Genomic DNA, 21,865 nt, shown 5'->3' with positions numbered 1-21,865 from the left:
TAAATATCACAAATAAACAAACAAGAGGGGAAAGAAATATAAAAGAATAAAAATACAGTTGTTTTGGCAAAACTCATCTAACTGCTCTTTTGATCTCGAATGTATACCTGAATTCCAAATGACATCTCTTGTCATCATCTTCAAGAAAGGAAATGGCACCATAGTTCCAAAAAAAAAAAAAACCAGACTTCTTGAGTTTCACTGACAAAAGATTCGACCAAAAAGAATATAATCAAAATGAAATGGCACATTCTCATGTTCAACTACTTGGTATACAGAAAGCATAATGCAAGCAGCTTCAGCAGCATATTTGAGAGTAAAAGATTTGTACAAAGCCCAAAAAAAATTTAGAAGAATTAAGTGACAGCACCCTAAGACACAGACAGGACCCAAGTATTACTCCATAACAAAATTACAACACTCAAATTTTGAGATAAGTCTTCAGATCTTGCATTGCATCATGCATTAGAAGTAACAAACAGGTAACACAAGCATACACAATCACATTACCCAACCAAGCATACCAATACAACCCTTCCTCCATACACAATCAAATCCAATCCAACACTAATCTAACACCAACCCAGGTTCAATTTATTTCTTACATCCAAAAGCATAACACAACCTAACGAAACATATCAACACAACCAACAACATGAAATCTTCCCATACCATTTATGCATCTACTCCACACTTTAACAAAGCTTACAAGCTTTATACACATACCACACATTCCATACAAACTTCTTTAGTCAACCAAAGCATCACTCTTATAATTTATCATAGTTAACACATTAAATATATAAAATCTATCCAATTAAAACCAACACTACTATGCTTTCCAAACTTACTACAACTCCATCATTCAATCCCAACACTTCAAGACAAACAACCTCAATTCAAACTCCATATGCTCATATTCAACACCTTAATACAATTCATCAATAAATATTGTCCAACTCAAACATAATCACGCATTTAGAAATCATTTCTGTGCTCACACATCCAATATGAGTGAAATTAAAGGTTAAATATTAAATCCATCAACTACAAATAGTCCAACCATTACATTACTTCAAATATAGCATCAATTCATAGGATTCCACTTCACACTCCCATATATATAATCTAATAATTTCAGAACCCAACAACATCACAAACCACACCCGCTTTCCTCAATCTACCACATCAACACAATCAATTTATAAAACAGATTTGTCCATAATTTAATACACACAATCAATCATATAAACAATCTATAGGAGATAAAGGGAATAGTTGTTATACCATAAACAATCTAGACTTGGCTACAGTGTTGCTCAGGACTATAGCTGTTACTTGTTACTGCTTGAAGAGGTGTCACACAGTGATCTCGTGGTGGTTGTCACGGCGACACTGAGAGGAGAAAGGGGTTGAGACGGTGGGTCGAGGTGACTCACAGTGGGCCTAACGGAAGATCTGGGCCGTGATGAGGAGAATACTGAGAGGGAGATGAAGCGTGTGAGGGAGAGGAAAAGCTGGGGGCTTTGGCTGGGGGAAAGGGAGGAAGGGGGTCATCGGCAAGGGGGTGCTGGTGGTGGTGGTGTAGCTCAGCCGCTAGCAACAAAGCTGGCTCGCGATGACAAGGAATCGAGTGAGGGAGAGGGGACTCAGTTTGGGCTTGTCTTGGGGAGAGAGAAAGGAAAGAGAGGGAGAGAGAGGCGTGGGGTAGCTGGGTCCGGTGAGGTGGTCGTGCTCAGTGGCGATGACATGGGCTACGACGGTGGCTTGGGGTGAAGCCGAGGAGAGAGAGAGACCGAATGGGGAGGGGGTGCTACGGTGTGGAGAGAGAGAGAGAGAGAGAGAGAGAGAGAGAGAGAGAGAGAGAGAGAGAGAGAGAGAGAGAGAGAGAGAGAGAGAGAGAGAGAGGGTGGGTGGAAAAGATTAGGGTTTGGACTTTTAACGTCAACCGTTCATTTTAAGATCTTCAAATCTAATCCAAGGATGAAAATTAAATACTGAACTAAACTAACTAAAAATAAGGGCTTCGGTTAAAAATAAATTGCGGAATGTGTCACCGCAAAAGAAAGTATATAGTTTTGCGGATGAATTTTTTTTGCCGTTGATCGCATTTAGTGTGAAAATGGTTGGTTTTATTTGCAGCGAAAATTAGTTTTACCCACGATTTTGAAACCAGGGGATATGAAGTCATGGCAGAAGAACATTTTTTTCCCACGGATACAATTTGTAACAATAAGTAAGTATCTTCCATGAGCATATATCATGGGAGAAAAACTCGTGGGAAAATGCCTATTTTGTTGTAGTGAATTTCATTAGAGTAACAATACGACAGTCTTATATATGGTTGAAAACAGATTTACATCTCCAAAATATCTGGATTTTTAGTAAGAAACAATACTACCAGCAAGTCCAGAATTCTTTCTTACTATCCATGTAAAATTTTAAAATATTATTAAATGTTTTAAGATTAGCACATTAATTCTATCGATCTCTTTCCAAATTACATATAATACAAACTTAAAAGAGAATTTTTCCCGGCCTACACCAAAAAACCAAATTCGAGTGATCTATAGCTGCTGATATAAATCGATTACTCGATTAACAGGCTTATGTTTGCACTAATAGCCATTCGACTGGTTTCCCTTAATCAACCTTGTGAAGAAGCATGCTGCATTAGAAAACATGATTGCTGACTCAAAATGATTTTTTTAATTATGTTATATAGTGGAAGGTCTTTAATCCATTTTCCCTTCTTTGTGCTGCCTGGGCCGCCATATCACGGCTCGGACAAGAGCCTTATTGACCCACTGGAAGGATATAAGCGGTTATTACGAAAGGATAACTATCCAAGAATGGGAGAGAGGTTTTCATTTTATCCTTAGCAAGTGAAACTTGTATATCTTGCAATTTGAAGTTTAAATAAGGGATCAAGCGGTTATTACATCAAACAGAAGACATCAGGGGCCTTATTTATATCACCCCAGTATGACAACGAGATTCGTCTTTTGCATACTATAGAAATCTCTATTGCTCTATTGATTTAGGCATCAAATGTTATGAGTGGAGACAAAAATGGTGAACAGTGAATCATGCACCGTTTCCTTCCTTAACATATTAGGCGCCACTGGCGTGTCTGCAGCAAGTGACGCCTCAATTTTTGTATAAATCACTGCACCGAAAAAAAAGATTGTAGGCGGCTTTCTCCTATAAATAGGAGAGAGCTCAGAGAAGTCAGGATATAGAGAAGTGCAGCAGAGAGAAAATAGAGTGTGTGCTGCGTGTGTGTGCAGACAGAGTGTGAGAGAGAAAGAAGAGAGAAACAGAGTGGGTGAGCAGAGAGAGATTTCTGTAAAAATTATTTTCATAGTGAAATTACAGCATCTGTGGACGTAGGCAATTGCCGAACCACGTTAAATTTCATCCCTCCTTTATTTAGAATCATCTCTGTGTCAGAAAAGCTCCCAACAACTGGTATCAGAGCACTGGTTCGAGCTGTCTGAAAATTCAAGTTGTTCAAAATCAATTTTTGACAATTCCACTGTGTTCCTCACATTGAGACGAATCCGTTGCCGCAAACAGAATCGAAAACGGAGGTCGGACGAGCCTACACGCGCCCCTAGAAGATCGGCGCGTGCATCTGCTGCAACCCACGCTCCCCCACGCACTCCGGAGGTTGAAGATGCGTGCACCACACGCGCCCTCACGCGCTCCAGAGGTTGAAGACGCGTGAAGGACATGCGCCCCCATGCGCCCTACAGAGGTTCGGCGCGTGTGTCACACGCGCCTCACTCTCCCCCACGCGCACACAATACTGTAGCGCGTGTATTACAGGCGCCCCGCATTTGCCCACGTGCACTGTGCACCGCGTGTATCTCACGCGCCAGACAGATCAACACCGTCCATTTTTCAAATCTGTTTTCGGCTAGATCTAAGCCATTCGGAGTCCAATTTCGACGATTAAATAGTGCTTTCCAACTATTTGGATGATTCCGGACTCATCCGTATGGTCGAAAGTTTGAGATTCGGCATCAGTACATTGGATCTGAACCATCCACGTGTTGCAGATCATTTTTGGGCTAGATCACGCCAGTTGGAGTTCCATCACGACGATCAAATAGTGCTGACAAACTAGTTGGATCATTCCGGACTCGTTTCCAGCTAATTCGAGTGTTTCGGACGCAACAGTGATCTTTGTTTGTTTGAATTTGAACTCATTTGTAAAGTTATGGCTGGAGAAGAATCTAAAGGTGTTGGTATCGAGAAATTTGACGGTATAAACTTTGCCTACTGGAGAATGCAGATAGAGGATTATCTCTATGGGAAGAAACTACATCTTTCACTCCTAGGAAGAAAGCCAGATGACATGAGCAATGAAGATTAAAATTTCCTTGATAGACAAGTGTTGGGAATCATTCGACTAACACTGTCAAGATCAGTTGCACACAATGTGGGAAAGGAAAAGACCACAGCGGATTTGATGAAAGCTCTATCAGACATGTACGAGCAGCCATCAGCCAATAACAAAGTGCATTTGATGTACAAGCTATTCTACTTGAGAATGGCAGAAGGAACTCCAGTTATTCAGCATCTGAATGAGTTCAACACCATCATCAATCAATTAGTTTCAGTGGGGATTGAATTTGATGATGAAGTACGTGCACTGATTGCTCTATCTCAATTGCCAAAAAGCTGGGAGGCCATGAGAACAGCTGTTAGCAATTCTTATGGCAAAACAAAGATGAAGTATCAAGATATCCGGGACCATATTTTTAGCGAGGAAGTTCGCAGAAGAGATACAGGAGAAGCATCAACTTCCAGTTCTACCTTAAACCTCGAGACGAGAGGTAGAGGAGCTAGTAGAAGTTCAAATCGGGGCAGATCGAAGTCCCGAAGAGGTAGAAGTAAATCTAGGTCCGGAAAACAAGTACAGTGTTGGAATTGTGGCAAAATTGGCCACTTCAAAAATAATTGCAAGGAAGCAAAGAAGAAGAATGAGCATGACTCTGTTAATGCCACAACAGAAGATCTCCAAGATGCCTTACTTCTTTCAGTCGACAATCAAATTGAATCTTGGGTGTTAGATTCAGGAGCCTCGTTCCACACTACAGCACACCGAGAAATCATGCAGAATTATGTCACTGGTGATTTCGGGAAGGTGTACTTAGTAGATGGTGAAGCGTTGGAAATTGAAGACATAGGAGATGTACCAATCAATCTGCCCAATGGAAGTGCATGGTTGCTACAGAAGGTGCGACATGTTCCTAAGCTCATGAGGAACCTAATTTCTGTAGGACAACTTGATGCTGATGGGCATTCGGTACTATTTACCGGTGGCACGTGGAAGATAACAAGAGGAGCTATGGTAGTAGCTCGAGGCACAAAAACAGGTACTCTATACATGACTTCAAGTATTAGAGATACTATTGTAATTGCTGATGCAAATGCCAATCTATGGCATCAAAGGCTTGGTCACATGAGTGAGAAAGGAATGAAAGTACTATTATCCAAGGGGAAGTTACCAAAGTTGGAATCAACTGATTTCGATATGTGTGAAGGTTGCATTTTTGGGAAACAAAAAAAAGTTAGTTTCCTAAAAAATAGGAGAACTCCAAAATCTACAAAGTTAGAGTTGGTGCACACAGATTTGTGGGGGCCATCCCCAGTCGCTTCTCTTGGAGGATTGCGGTACTATGTTTCATTTATTGATGACTCAAGCAGGAAAGTATGGGTTTATTTTTTGAAAAATAAATCTGACACATTTGATACTTTCAAGAAGTGGAGAGCCATGGTTGAAAATGAAACAGGCTTGAAGTTAAAATGTCTGAGGTCAGACAATGGAGGAGAGTACATCGACGGAGGGTTTAAAGAATTCTGTGCTGCAAATGGGATTAGATTTCAGAAGACTATTCCTGGGACACCGCAGCAGAATGGGGTAGCTGAACGCATGAACAGAACTCTCAACGAACGTGCTAGAGGCATGAGGCTGAATTCAGGATTGCCTAAATGTTTTTGGGCTGATGTAGTCAACACTGCAGCCTATTTGATTAATCGGGGACTTTCAGTTCCCTTAAAGTTTGATCTACTAGAGGAAGTCTGGAGCGGAAAGAAGGTAAATCTTTCCCATTTGAAAGTTTTTGGCTGTTTATCATATGTTCACATAGATTCTACTGATCGTAACAAGTTAGAAGCCTAATCTAGAAAATGTTTTTTCATCGGTTATGGTGATGAAGAATTTGGCTATCGATTTTGGGACGATAAAAATCGTAAAATCATCAGAAGTAGAAATGTGATATTTAATGAGCAGATTCTGTACAAAACTAAGTCACAAGCTGAATCTGAGGAACAGCCAAAGAAACTTGAGGTTGTTGACTTTGATGTTACTCGAGTTAACACTGATCAGAACGAGGATCAAGAAAATGATGATACACAGATCGAACAACGTGCACCACTCACTGTTATTCGAAGATCTTCAAGAACAATTAGGCCACCACAGCGGTTCTCACCATCTCTATACTACATCTTGCTAATAGATAATGGTGAACCAGAAAGTTATGATGAATCTCTATGAATTGAAGATTCGATCAAGTGGGAGAAAGCCATGCAAGATGAGATGGAGTCACTGATGTCAAATCAGACATGGGAGCTAACTAAGCTTCCAAAAGGCAAGAAAGCTTTGCACAATAAATGGGTGTACATAATTAAAGAAGAACATAATGGTAGCAAGCGTTATAAAGCCAGAATGGTTGTGAAGGGGTTTCAACAAAAAGAAGGTGTCGACTACACAGACATTTTCTCCCCAGTTGTAAAATTGACTACGATCAGGCTAGTGTTGGCAATTATGGCTGCAGAGAATCTACATCTTGAACAGTTAGATGTGAAGACTGCATTCCTTCATGGTGATTTGGAGGAAGATATTTATATGCACCGGCCACAAGGATTCTCAGTGAAGGGAAAAGAGAATCTAGTTTGCAAACTGAAGAAGAGCTTGTATGGCCTAAAACAAGCTCCACGACAATAGTACCGGAAGTTTGACAACTTCATGTGCAGTAATGGATTTACAAGACTGCAGGCCGACCATTGTTGCTATATGAAGAACTTTGACAACTCTTATATTATCCTACTGTTGTATGTGGATGATATGCTCGTTACAGGGTCAAGCATCGAGGAAATCAGTGAACTGAATAAGCAGTTGTCAAAGCGGTTTGAGATGAAGGATTTGGGTACTGCAAAACAAATACTTGATATGAGAATTATTAGAGACAGGTCTAATGATACTCTTAAGCTCTCGCAGGAGGAGTATGTAAAGAAGGTGCTTAGAAGGTTTAACATGGACAAGGCGAAACCAATGAGCACACCCTTAGCTAGTCACTTTCGACTAACTAAGGATCAGTCGCCAAAGACGGAGGAAGAGTAAGAATGCATGAACAGAATACCCTATGCATCTGCTATTGGTAGTCTTATGTACGCCATGGTCTGTACAAGGCCAGATATTGCACAAGCAGTGGGAGCTGTGAGCAGGTACATGAGTAATCCAGGAAAGCAGCATTGGGAAGCAGTCAAGTGGATTTTAAAATATCTACAAGGCTCTTCAGATACGTCACTATGCTTTACAAAAGCAGGTTTAAAACTACAGGGATATGTAGATGCTGATTTAGCAGGTGACGTTGACAGCAGAAAAAGTACTACTGGATTTGTGTATACGCTGGGTGGTACAGCTGTATCGTGGGCTTCTAAGTTACAGAAGATTATTGCTCTCTCAACTACAGAAGCGGAATACGTTACTATAACTGAAGCAGAGAAGGAAATGGTTTGGTTGCAGTCATTCTTGGAGGAATTGGGAAAGAAGAATGAAAAAGGCATTCTGCACAGTGATAGTCAGAGTGCTATTTTTCTTGCAAAGAATCCAGCCTTTCATTCCAGAACAAAACACATACAGTTGCGATACCATTTTATCCGATCTCTTCTCGATAGTGGACAGCTGATACTTGAGAAGATTCGAGGAACAGAGAACCCAGCAGACATGTTCACAAAAGTAGTTACTGTTGACAAACTGAAGTTGTGTGTAGCTTCAGTTGGCCTCCGTACTTAAAGGCATGACTTGAAGTTGCTGTGATAGTTGCTATGAAGATATGTAGACTCATTTGTCTCCAAGTGGGAGATTGTTATGAGTGGAGACAAAAACGCTAAATAGTGAATCATGCACTGTTTCCTTCCTTAACATGTTAGGTGCCACTGGCAGACACGCACAATGTCTGCAGCAAGTGACGCCTCAACTTTTGCATAAATCACTGCACCGAAAAAAAAGATTGTAGTTAGCTTTCTCCTATAAATAGGAGAGAGCTCAGAGAAGTAAGGATATAGAGAAGTGCAGCAGAGAGAAAATAGAGTGTGTGCTGCGTGTGTGTGTAGACAGAGTGTGAGAGAGAAAGAAGAGAGAAATAGAGTGGGTGAGCAGAGAGAGATTTCTGTAAAAATTATTTTCTTAGTGAAATTACAGCATCTGTGGACGTAGGCAATTGCTGAACCACGTTAAATTTCGTCGCTCCTTTATTTAGAATCGTCTCTATGTCAGAAAAGCTCCCAACATCAAAGGCATTCTTATGAACCCCTCAAGACCTGTCTCTTTTTGGTTGTAGGTGATTGCGCGGGAGGTGCTACCAAACATGTCCATAACATACAGGGTAGAGGAGCTGCAAATGATGGGAAAAGACAAAATAATAATAATAATAATAATAAAAAAGAAAAAAAAAAGGAAAAGGTAGGATGTAAGATGCACCCTAAATCGCCTATTCACTTGAGGAATAATAGGACCATGCAGCAGTCACATCTTCCGAAAAGTAAAATGAACTAATTTGAGGTATGGGGTGTATATGGAACTTCAAGTAAACTATCGGCAATCCATCTATGTACTGCTTCTGTTAAATGTGTACCATCCCAGCTAACATATTGGGAAGGGTTATCACAAGCACTCACCATGGAATGGCTGCGTACAGCTGATCATATATTGTAATTGTAGCCCGCCCCCTCCACAGCATGCTGCAAGTGCTCCTCCTGAAAGCCCTGCAATGAACATGTAGCAAATGCTCAGCACCAAATCTTTTGATATTTGAAACTTAATGGTTGCTCTTCAGTGTCCATCATTCTCTGCCAAGAGTGCCACTTGTAAATAAAATTTCAATGCACTTTGGCAAGAAAGTGCAAAAGAACTTGCGGCCCCCCTCCCCCCCAACCCACAAAAAAACCTAAATTATTGGGGAGTTCAAGTTACCAAATTTGCTTGGAGAACCATAAAATCACCTTGCATCATTGTAGTAATCACCATAGATGATATTGGTAGAAGGATGTAGTGCTTGAATCCCACTCAGTTCTTTCTGTAACTGCTCATTGTGGTAGTTAATTAGCAAACTCATTTAGCCATGTAGACAACCGGTTGCAGGGTTATATTCTTCCTTATTTTCAGTCTCATAGGGTGTTAGGAAGGCTGCAGAGCATCCTTTTGGTAGGTTCCCGGGAACCACGAGAGCCAATGCCCCTAGATCAATCAGCTCCTTCAAAACAATGCTTACGTCATTTAAGAGAATCTTTTGAAAATTGGTATATATCTCAGAAAGCACCATCCTAACACACTTTGAAGTTGGGTAAAAGTATCTCCAACATTCCATTCACCAAATTCCAGATGTTAGTTTCTCATAGATTAGAAGAGAAACTTCAATATTTGTCAATGTCCTGTTTTCTTGTTAAAATTTCAAATCAGATATCATCATTTTCTTTTTACAAAAGAGAAACATCTATTCACAAATCCACATCAGGGAGTGAGGTTTAGATAAAACGTTTGTTTACCTAGCTTCCAAATAATGTGGTCTTTATATCTGATTATTTTGGCCGTGTACGAATTGAGAAAGTAGATCCATGTTGAAAGTTTGTTTTGGCTTCAGAGGGACATCAAACATTACTTGCATCAGCTACCCCTATCTAAGACAGATTTATGTCCCTACTAGGCTACCACTGCCCAATCCCCCCAAGACGATGCCCCACTCTAGTTTGCAGAAATTTTTCCAAAGTAAGCCTAACTTCTGAAAACTAGCACCGGTCAGGTCTATATGCAATGAAGAATCCAAACCACACAATGAAGCTTTTTAAGAGGGGTTTGTTTCACTCGTGCTAGGTTAGGGGTGGTTGGAAGGTTTGGGGGGGTGAGGAGAAAAGTGATTGTTGTTTAAGAGGTTTGGAAGGGTAGTTGAAATTAATGGGTTGGTGAAATGGAGAGTGCCGATTATGAAGCGGTGTTTAAGACTTGCGTAAATGATAATGACAGAAGGCTAACGCAGGGTTAGTTCTGGTTTAGTTACGAAAATTGGATGTGAAACTAGATTAAGAGGGGTTTGACTCTCTTAAACTAGGGAGAAAGGACGAACTCATCCTAAAGAGACGGACGGTTTTAAGTTGGAACTTATGTCCATCATTTTACTTAAAGATAATAAGGTTAATTCGAACTCTCTAATTTTGATATTTTTATTTTCTAGATTTACAATTTTAATCATATCAATCGTTTGTTCATATATAAAGTTGAAAATCTTTTAAAATGAGATATCAACACCAATTACTAGGTCCCACGTACCCGTATACAAAATTACAAAAAAACCATTTGAAAGACAATTTTAAGGATAAAAAAGGTATGCGTGACTCACGCCTAGATTGCATTCTAGGCATATACATTGGACCCGGGCAGCATGGTACCGCCTGGAATCTGGATCCTCCGAACCTGAGTCACCTGGGTCATCTGCCCAGGCATTGCAGGGTGTTGCCTGGATCGCACGTCCGGTCACTTATTTATTTATTTATTTTTTCCATTAAATTCTTGTTTATAAATATTGCATGAATAATGGCATTCAATTGTTAGGGAAAAGATATGGATCCCACTGGGTATTCCATTGTCCAGTCTCTTTATTTTTTATAATTTTTTTATTTAGTGATTTAAAAAGTGTTGTTTAATAATATTGTAATTTTTTTTCTTTTTTAAAAATATTTAAAAGTGTTAAAAAATGATATAAAAAAAATATTTGAGTAGCGAGATTGGGCAACGGGATCCGCCAGTGGGATCCCTAGCATTACCCCAATTATTAATATAAAAAATGTTACAAGGAAGTTATACACTACTTATATTCAACTAATCAATATATGATTAGGGGTGTAATCGGTCCGGTTTTAGACAAAATCTAGAACCGAACCGGTCGGCACCAGTTTTACATTTTTCAAAACCGATTACGCATCGATTACTCTCCTAAATTGGTATTCCGGTTTTACCGGTTTCCGGTCCGGTTTTAATAAAATATATATTTATTATAAAAAAAATCTGTTTATAAAAAAAAAAAAAAAAACTGCTATGTCAAAAAATTCTACTTAAAAAAAAACTACTATATAAAAAGACTGCTATGCAAAAAAAAAAGTGCTATGTAAAAAATTTATGCTATTAGTATAGTTTTGGTATGGCTTTATATAAATTATATGCTAATATATATAATTTATATTTATCTACTAATGTCTTATGTACTTATAAAAAAAAATATAAAGAGTTTTAAGTGTATTAGGCCATTAAAATTTAGTAATAATATTTGAGTGATTTTCTTTCTTTTTAGGTTCTTACTTCTTATGAATCTATGATAAAATGTTATTAATAAATAATATATATTTATAATATTATATATTTAAAGCATATGATCAATTAAACTTTCATGTTTGAGATTAAACTTTTATTTTATAAATTAAAATAACATTATCTTATATATAATTATAATTTATATTATTATATATTATATATAAAAAATTATATATAATATAAAATATATAACATATAACATTAAATAAATAAAAAAATATACACATATTAAATAGTACCGGTCCGAGCTGGTCCGGTCTAAAAATGGCCGGAATCGAAACCGGACCAGTTCCGGCCGGTTTTTCATTTTATGAAACCGGTTCCGGACCGAACCGATTCAAAACCGGCACAACCGGTCCGGTTTTCCGGTTAAAATTTATACCCCTATATATGATTTATCATTTTTTTCATTCTATTTAAACACATATATTTAAGTATTAAAATTAATAATATTGTAAATTTTTTTCTGTTTTAAAAATATTTAAAAGTGTTAAAAAATGATATAAAAAAAATTTTGAGTAGCAGGATTGAGCATCTGGATCCGCTAGTGGGATCCCTAGGATTGCCCCAATTATTAATATAAAAAATGCTACAAAGAAGTCATACACTACTTATATTCACTTAATTAATATATGATTTGTCATTTTTGTCATTCTATTTAAATACATATATTTAAGTATTAAAATATAAAGGCATCAAGGTCCTTTGGACAAGATGGCATAAGACATGATCTCCAGATGAGAGAACCAGGGTTCACACCTTAAGACTTTAATATAGGATTTTTCTATTAATATTAACGTGTGATTCTAACAAATTATTAACTGCGTACGAATAAAATGACTAAATTTTATCAAGTTAAAAATAGGAATAAAAAGCATAAAATTATAACATAGACCTTAGTCTACTAATATGTCCAAATGGAAAATTACACGAGTTATTTTAGTATTTAACGAAAAAAGAAAAAACACTACATCCCTTAAAATTAAATTAGACTCGTAACAAGCTTGTAACAAAGCTTAAGCTTTGTATTAGCAATCTCTTGCATGGGGCTCAAGTATTTCTCCTTCAAAATTATTTCAATTGTCAACAATCTTGAATAAAAATTTAAAAAAACTGTGGTGTATTTTGCAAAACGCATACACCTTTTTTTTAAGAAGAATACGGTATCTCAATTTTATTAATAGCACTCACTTGTGATAAAGGATAACCGTAGTTACATTTAAACGCATGAGAATTACAAATAATAAAAAAGAAACAAATCCTAGGCATCAAAAAACAAACCTAATACTCCCAACAAATTACAAAAGCTTCAAAACGCATACATGATCAAGTACTTCACAAAGAAACGTGTCCAATGCATAATTGCCTAATATATCTCTTCAATTGGAGAAACTTCTTGTCGGCAGAAAATTATTAGGAATCTTAAAACCTACTTCGAGGTATGGTGTGCATGGGCGCTTGTAGCAAAGCTTGGGTAATCAATTTATATGCAGCTTCTGTGAGGTGTATGCCATCCCAGTTAACATACTGCGAAGGTTCGACACAAGCACTCACCCCTGGATTCCCACATACCGCCGATTTGTTGTAATTGTATGGCCCTCCTCTTCCACAGCATGCCGTCAGTGTTTTTTTAAACCCTGTAATGTATGTGTAGCCTATAATTAGTACCAAACCTTTTGATATTAGACATTTTAATTGTTCTGCGCCCATGAATCTCTAACAAAAGTGCTACTTACATACAAAATAACCCAAATTATTATAAGAAACTCGAGTTACCAAATTGGCTTGGAGAACTGTACAAACGCGTTGCGGCATTGTAATAATCCGCGTAGATGATGTTGGTTTGAGGATGTTGAGCCTGAATTCTACTTAGTTCTTTCTGAAGCTGATCATTGTGGTACTCAGCAAACTTGTTTAACCAATTTAGACAGCCGGTTGCAGGGTCATATTCTTCCTTATCAGCAGTCTCATAATATGTTAGGTAGGCTGCAGAGCACCCAATTGGTAGGTTCCCAGGAACCATGAGAGTCACCGCCCCAAGATCAATCAACTCCTAATTCAACACAACGTTTAAATCATGAAAGAAAAATGATGTGCAAGTGGGATATATATATCCATACTTTCCGTGTTTTATGGTTTAGCAAGGATCATGAAACGATATTAGGTGCAGAAATCAATTAATTATCTTAAAGAAAAGAGAGTTTTCTCTGCACTCTGCAGCTAACCAAGCAACCATATATAATAAGATCTTACATAGATGGCTGAAGCGATTGCTTTAATCACTAGCGGCACGAATGTCCGAATCTCTTCCATGCTTCTTTTTAGAAAGAATGGATAATTGTAGTCGTTACCTCCAATCTCTCCCATCAGAAACACAGAGGATCCAAACATTTCATTGCACTCTGTAAATAACAGTCGCATTAATTGTCAGAGAAAAGGATTTTTTAAGCATCTGAGTGCTTAAAAACGCTCAGGGAGCTAGGGAAAATGAGTGCTTACAATTACCAAAATTCCAGCCGTTGATTAGCAGAGTGTTGTGTTGCGCTAAATATCAACTTATTTAAGTTATTTATTTAGGTAATTTACTTCTAACTGAGTACCTCATTTATATGTGCTCCCTAGCTAGAAAGTGTTGAACATGAAAAAATCTAATTGCAAGTATAACTAAGTACTAATATATATATTAATTTAATGTGATTGATTAAAAAATAAATTTTATTAAAAATAATATCAATTTAAATTTTAAATATAAAAAAATTAATATTAATACATAAATTAATATACGATTTTATTTACACGTAACAAAACTCGTTAAACGTATATAATTGGTTTCAAAGAATCCGCTTGTCTAGTACTATTGTAAGCAATAAAATAGATATTTTTTCGTTTATCGAGAATCTCTTAAGATCGAGTTAGCACTTCAAGTAAAATTTGTTTCGACAAAAACTACTTTTCTCTCGAAGTGGACCTCTTTATAATTTTTTTATTTAATAATTCAAGAAGTGATTTTAAATATATAAATATATATTTTTTATTTTTTAAAAATATTTAAATATATTAAAAAATTATGAAAAAAAGTAACAGTCAAATAGAACACTGTTACTCAAGCGGTAGAATAGCCCGCTCCATTTGTTTTAAAGAAATGTCACATCTAAATTTTTTTTATAAAAATAAATTTTAAAAATAAATGTCACAAATTTACAGTGTTTTGATGGACAAATAAATTTGTCAATTTACGTCAAATCTATTTTATAATTAAAATATTTTTATTAAATCATATTAATTTATAAATTTTTTTTTAAATACTACTTTGACATAAAATGCCTACCAAAAATTTGTACCGAATTATTTTTTAATACATTTTTTACTTATCGTGCATAGAGCAACACGCTGAAAATAAATAATTTTATAATAAAATATGTACGCCGTGGTAGCAACTTTTCTTTCTCGGAATAAACAAATGTATGGAATTGAGATAGGTACCCGGTTCGAAGGGGAAGTTGCAACTTAGAAAAATGACGAAACAGCTAGCTAACTTACTTGAAGATGTGTTGCACAGAGATGCCAGAATTTCGTTGAACCAGTCCAATTGAACTCTTAAAGAGTTGTTCATGCCCACGTTATAGATAATTCCCCTTTCTATAAAAAATTCCACGTCCAGTGCTGTTGCTCCCACGACAGCAAAATTCACACCCTGATCTTCAACAGTACTTGTGAAAGTACTCCCATTCTTAATCCCAAGGTACGGCTGTACCCATATATGGCAGTCCAAGAGATTCGGCTGACCATCAAAGAAAAGAAACAATCCAAATGATCAAGGTATATGTATATATCGGACGAAGGGAGATATAAAAGATTAGATGAAATTTTGTTGCATGGAAGCGTACCGATGAAGTCTATGACAAGACGGCCATCGGAACAACGGCCTGTGGGTCGACGAAAGTAGGTCTCGCCGTAGGGAGGGAAAAGGCAGTGGAAAGACTGATTAATGAATCGTATATTTCCGGTGTCGGCATGTGAGTCTCCGAAGCTAAAGACTGACGAGTATGGTTGACCGACCACGACGGTAATGGTGGCCAACAAGAGGAAGGGTTTGATGAATAGTAGTTTCAAGGACGACATTGAGGATTGAATGAAAATCGCATATGCTCTTTTATTTTTTGTACGTTTTTGTTTTGCCCTTTCCATGAGTAAAAGCCACAGTTGTCACTGCAGCTGAGTTAGGGCTATGGGCCATGCATGTCAAATCTGTGGTACATGCCTCTTAAAAGTCGAATGTCATAAACAATAGTGTAAACGGTTCGGTTTGGTACGATGTTGAATAAAATTTAAGATCGATAATATCTTTTTTGTATGTTTTAAAATTGATTACACATTGTTATTCTCATAAATTAATATTTTTGATTTTATTAATTCGGTTTTATCTTTTGATTTTAATATATTAAGTATATTAATATTATTAATGTATTTATTAAAAGAAACATGTTAAAAATTTATAGGGTAATAAAATATATTTAATATATTTTTTTTTATATTTAAAATATATGATTAAATAAATTTTCATGTTCAAGATTAAAATATTATGTTATAAATTATTATATATTATTTTATATATAATTATATATAAAAATATAAAATATGTTATATATAATATTAAAAATTAACAAAACTGATTCCAGATCGGTTCTTAAAATAAAATATTTGATTTTGGACTGAACCGGTTAAAAGCCATTGTATGGGCCATCATGAATCTCTACTTCAATTGTATAACCTTCATTATTGATTAGGAATATAATGGTCCTTTGTCCACATCGAATCATTGTTGAAATGTCTTGCGCTGTAACCTGAATAAAATGAAAAACTCTTTTGATTTCCAAGCTCTGTATCTCAAAACATAGAAATCCCAGAGCAAGATTTGACACAGGGCTAGGACGATGATCCCCATAAATCCCCAAAGCAGGTACAAGAAAAAGTTTGAAAGTTTTGCTTGATGGATACTGCAGAGACAGGATATACAGGAAGAGGTACCTGGCCCACCCATTCCTTTCCTATCCCTACTTCCGACCAGCACAAATGTGTTAGAAGGTTTGTGTGAAACTTGTCCCTAACCTGGAAAGTTCCATCGCCAATACAAGCAATCGCACGCTTATTTGGCAGCCTGAGCATATCCAAGAGCGGCACCGACTGACCAGCCAATAGATCCATACTGCATCTGAAATTCGTAGCTAAATGCAAGCGAAATAAAACATTGGTACCTAGCCGATTTCTGACAAACATTTCATATGTAGTCGTCATAAAGGAGTAAGGTGTTCAAAGAAGACCTCTGGCTTACCCATAGTTCTCAGGGAGGCGGAGCTCCTGGCAATTGAATCACGAGTCTCCATTCTCAGCTATTACTGCAGTGTCTCCATTAAGCATCCCCTGTTTTATCAATAGGTGAACTAATAAAGAAAGGGCAGTATACATGGACAAAGAAATGGGAAAGACATCGAGACTCGATTATCGAGTACTACTAAGATTGTGTTTAGTGCTCAAAATAACCAACCCAAGATATCATAAACCTTAACAAACCATTAGAACCAATACATAAAAAACATGAATTATAATTGATGGTACTTGTGTCGTACCTGAATGTGCTTGAAAAGAATATTAACCCTTGGAGGCTCATCTTTCTTAGATTTTATAATTGGTGATCTTTGGTATTTGTGATGTTATGCTCTCATCTCTAGTGAGTTGTGTCATAATTGCCATCATTGTTGAAATTATGATCGGAAACATCTCAAGGTAGAAGACAATGCTGCATTTCTGAAATTACTGAACTGAACAAGCGATGCTCAAGAATTCCTAAATAAAAAACAGAAAAACCCTTTTAAATAAAAAACGACGCGGCAAGACATGAGTTTTGTTTCTAGGTAGAACACGACACTGCATTTCTAAATTAAAAGCAGGATAACAAATCATTTTTAGACTATAAGGGATTGAGGATGACGGTTGGTTGTGGTGGCAATTAAAATTGTTCCAGCAGCAGTGAATGGTTGACGGTGATGTGAAGAAAAAATTGTAGCGGCTGCGAGTGGAGAAGAAGTCGTCGGAGTGAGCTGAGAAAGAGGTAAAAAAACTGCAGGGGCAAGACATAAAAGGTAGGGTATATATATATTTTTTTTCTCTAAATCTGCTGTAGTGCGGCTCAATAGCTTATTATGTGGATGGCTTATGTGTCTATATCTTATTGGTGTCCGTTAATCTCAACAAAACAGCAACATCTACTCCAAAGCGGAACTCATTATAAAAACCCAGTACATCCTGCCGATTTTTACTTTTTATTGATATTTTTTAGAATATTTCTACTTTTTATATATACAAACACTATTGCATTAATTAAGTATCATGACATGCATAAACTCTCATGTATAAAAGGATCGGCATGCAACTACTCTATAGGCATCCAACATGAAAAGTGCAACATAAGAGACGTGAAGCAAATGGAGTAGCTCACGCACTAGCCAAATGTGCATAGAATCTAAATGATATAGTGCTTTGGTGGGATTCAATCCTAGATTGAATTTTCCAAGCTGTTTGGGCTCACTTATCTTTGTTATATTTGGTTTGATTTGATGAATAATGAAATAGTTGTTATATATATATATATATAACTACTACTATATACAACACCGACAACAACATTAATTATCAGATCATTTATCTTGTTTATTTGAGGAGCAACTAAGCAAGCGATAATGACCAATAATCTGTAAAAAGGTTTCTACTTGCTCTGCGTCTAAAGAAACAGAACAGGTGAGAGTCTTCCTTTGGATATCATTTTGACCCTCTTCCAACTAGCGAGATGGATATGGACTCACTGATATAGTAAACTGAATCACTTTCTTGGAGGGATCTTAATCTCATCCCAGATGAAGATGCTGCAAAAGAAACATCAGAGCTGGTATTAATAGGGAGAATTGTAGCAACAAGGCCCTTAAACAAAATTTCACTTCATGCTACTTTCAAAGCTGCATGGAGCTTTCTCAAGAAATTCTACATTGAAGACCTAGAGGTTAACAAATTTCTCTTCACTTTTTAATCAGCTCGAGACAAGCAAAGAATTTTGAATTAAGCTCCCTGGAACTTTAAGGGTCACCTTCTGATCCTTAAAGATTGGCCAGCAGGTTCAACCTGGCAGAAGATAAGCCTGAACTCATCAGCTTTTTATATTCAAGTTCCTGGTCTTATTCTCGATTATACAATTGTTACGACTGCAAAAAAAATTGGAGAAGCATTAGGAACCCTCGTGGACGTAGATGTTGATCCTATTTTTGGAATCACATGTAAAAAGTTTGTTAGAATTAAAGTTGAAATCGATATCAACAAACCCCTTAAACAAGGGTTTTGGTATCACAGGGACTATAACATAGATACTTGGATTTCTTTCAAATATAAGAGACTCATTGATTTTTGTTATGCATGTGGTAGATTGGGGTACTCTCAGATATTTCGTCAATTTCTAAAAGATATTCCCGATCCACTTCACTATGTCCATGGCTTAGGGCTGAATATGAAAATCTTGGAATTGTATCCCCACCTCACCAAGGTCCAGTCAATTTCACTTCTTCCATCCAATCAGAAAAACTACCCGAGGAAAGAATTTTCCTAGAAAGCTCACGCTCCAATGCAATTATTGAGATAAAAAGCTTGAATGACTTGCCTTCCTTTGTAATTTTTCAAGGGCCAATGGCCTGTTTCAGTGCAGAAAATCCAAGCAAAGCAGATGGAATGGCTCTTGACACAAAATCAAATCCAAGTAATTTGTTTGATCAATCTTTTAAAGGGAAAGGAATTATGGTTGAAGCTTCAAGGAAGCCCCCACTTCTTATGGAAAGATTTTTACAGGCAGAAAAAAAACCTAGCATCTTTTCGGATTCCTACTAGGGTTTCATCCCCAATGGAGCTCTTAACTAGCAGCGTACCACTTGGACTTCATGTTACAAAAATTCAATAAATTGAAACAAATCTCAGCAAAGAAAAACATGAAGATATTACGATGCAAAAGGAAAGTTATACCTGGAAGAACCAATCAGGCAAACAGGATGATCACGGTGGTCATAATCGTCACAACTGCAATCACTACCAGAAGGGAATGAAACTTGCAAGCGGCTCTTCCACCAACCCACTGTTCACTGTTTCGACTTAGTATACTGTAGACCATAAAGTTCCTTCAATAACCAACCGGTCCACCATTACTCATGGAGTTATTTCATCCCCATCAAATAGCTTCGCATCAGTCAACCTGCCGAATCAAGCCCACTCCTCTCTAATAGAACAATAACTCATCTACAACAATCTGATGGAATCAACGCTGCAAAGTTTCACTTTCCCCTCTACCCTGAATCCGGATGCATGGACTGATACCTGGAAGAACCTTCATGCTTCGGTCACGAATTTAAAAGCACAAAGTTCACAACAAGCTTGGCCCTTTATCTCACAAGCTTCGGCCCACGCAAGTGTGTCTCCTTCAACGGGCCCAGCTCTACCTCAATCTTCTGTAAAGTCCCAGCTTGACTGATTCACCCAAGTGCCAAAAGACCACGCCGATTCTAATTCGGGCCAAAACACACAGGTGCTCTCCTTTTCCCAAGTTAACCTACTTATTTCTCGCATCTTCAATAACAACTGGGAACCCAATCCTCTTGAGTGGCCCAAGCCCATTATCAAAAGTGAGAAAGCACTGAACCTGTGTCTAGAAAATCATCCTTCCGTCCCCAACACTTTGAAAAGAAACAAGTCTTCGGCAAGTAAAGAGGAATAGATTAATCAATGCAAAATGCCGAAGATTATCAAAGATCACAAGATGGCATAGACGGAGGGAATAAATATCAGTAAGGAGGATAAAGATTTAGCTCAAATGCTTCTGTCAATGCAAAAGAAAACTATTGGGAAAGTCAAAAAGAAGAAGGAATACACCAAAAATAAGTTGTATATTCATGCTTCATCAAAGTTGGCATCATCTGAGACAAAAACATCTGGAGGAAAGGCGGGGACTTTTGGGCCCTCTCTAGACCCATGAAAACATTGATATGGAATTGCAGAGAATTGGCTCGTCCCAAGGTAATCAGAAGTATTAGGGCCAATATTAAAAATTATAATCCGGATATTATCTTTTTGTCGGAAACCATAGTGTCTAATATACGCACCCATAGTATAGTAACTAGTTTAGGTTTCTATCATTTTGTCAACTATACCGACTCGGAAAAAAATGGAGGACTTTTGTTGATGTAGAGACCGGGTATAAATATTGAACCGATGCATTTAAATATTAATGCTAATCTCTATTTTGGTTTACTTTGATCCCTTTCACTATCCTTGGTTAGCTACTTATGTTTATACTTCGGCACAATGGTAGCAGAAAGCACAATCTTGAGACTCTTTGAACATCATCCACAATTCTTACTCGGGTCATTGGCTTTGCATAGGGGATTTTAATGACTTAGTAAATCAATCAGAAAAATTTGGGGGGGCGTCTAGTAATTTCCAGCTCAATAGGCAAATTGAAAAATTTGATGACTAAACATGGATTAGTAGACATGGGGTTCTCAGGACCCACCTTTACTTGGACGAACAATCGACATGGAAAAGCTCTCATTAGAAAAAGACTTGATAGAGGAATAGCGAGTGCAAAATGGAGATTATTATTCCTCGACGCTACTATCCAACATCTCATCTCAGGGGCCTCAGACCATCATCCCCTATTATTGAATACAGTGAGTGTACAAAAAAGAGCTTCATCTTTCAAATTTGAAGAATTATGAACTAAAGAACTACTTAACGGTATAATCATCTAAGAAGCATGGGGAAAGCAGGTTATTGGAAATCCCTCATTCATTCTATGTAGCAAAATTAAAGCCACAAAAGAAGCATTTAAACTTTGGAATAAAGTACATTTTGAGAGAGTTCAAGAAATAAACCAACAATTAGAATCAGAAATCACTCATCTTCAAAACTCTTAACCAAATCTCAAAAGCCTTCAGAAAGAAAATCAATTGCAAATCCAACTTCAAGATCAATTGAAATACAAAGAAACATTATAGCGCCAAAAGTCAAAAATCAATTGGCTAACAACATCAGATCTTAATACAAAGTTCTATCATCTTTCAATAACAATCTGAGTAAGAAGCAATGGAATCGACTCTATAAAGATTGGTCCAGGTAACTGGA

At 37.1% G+C, this 21,865-nt stretch overlaps 1 protein-coding gene and 1 long non-coding RNA gene across 2 annotated transcripts; both read right to left on the bottom strand.

Moving 5' to 3' along the window:
- Window positions 1–12,850: 12,850 nt before the first annotated feature.
- LOC122275431 (sinapine esterase-like) lies at window positions 12,851–16,049 on the bottom strand. Its single transcript, XM_043084480.1, is given in 6 exon segments — window positions 12,851–13,293; window positions 13,433–13,709; window positions 13,910–14,058; window positions 15,197–15,416; window positions 15,418–15,437; window positions 15,544–16,049. Coding segments are annotated over 6 exon segments (1,182 nt in total). The 5' UTR covers window positions 15,845–16,049; the 3' UTR covers window positions 12,851–13,078.
- Window positions 16,050–16,408: 359 nt separating this feature from the next.
- LOC122277656 lies at window positions 16,409–20,095 on the bottom strand. Its single transcript, XR_006229068.1, has 6 exons — window positions 19,715–20,095; window positions 18,795–18,909; window positions 18,517–18,576; window positions 17,284–17,500; window positions 16,989–17,077; window positions 16,409–16,881 (listed from the first exon to the last, which is right to left on the bottom strand). It is a non-coding gene; the product is annotated as an uncharacterized LOC122277656 (long non-coding RNA).
- Window positions 20,096–21,865: the final 1,770 nt, after the last annotated feature.

Source organism: Carya illinoinensis, chromosome 9, assembly GCF_018687715.1.
Source record: "Carya illinoinensis cultivar Pawnee chromosome 9, C.illinoinensisPawnee_v1, whole genome shotgun sequence".
In the NCBI taxonomy this organism is placed as follows: Eukaryota; Viridiplantae; Streptophyta; class Magnoliopsida; order Fagales; family Juglandaceae; genus Carya; species Carya illinoinensis.
This window is presented reverse-complemented; position numbering and strand designations above follow the sequence as displayed.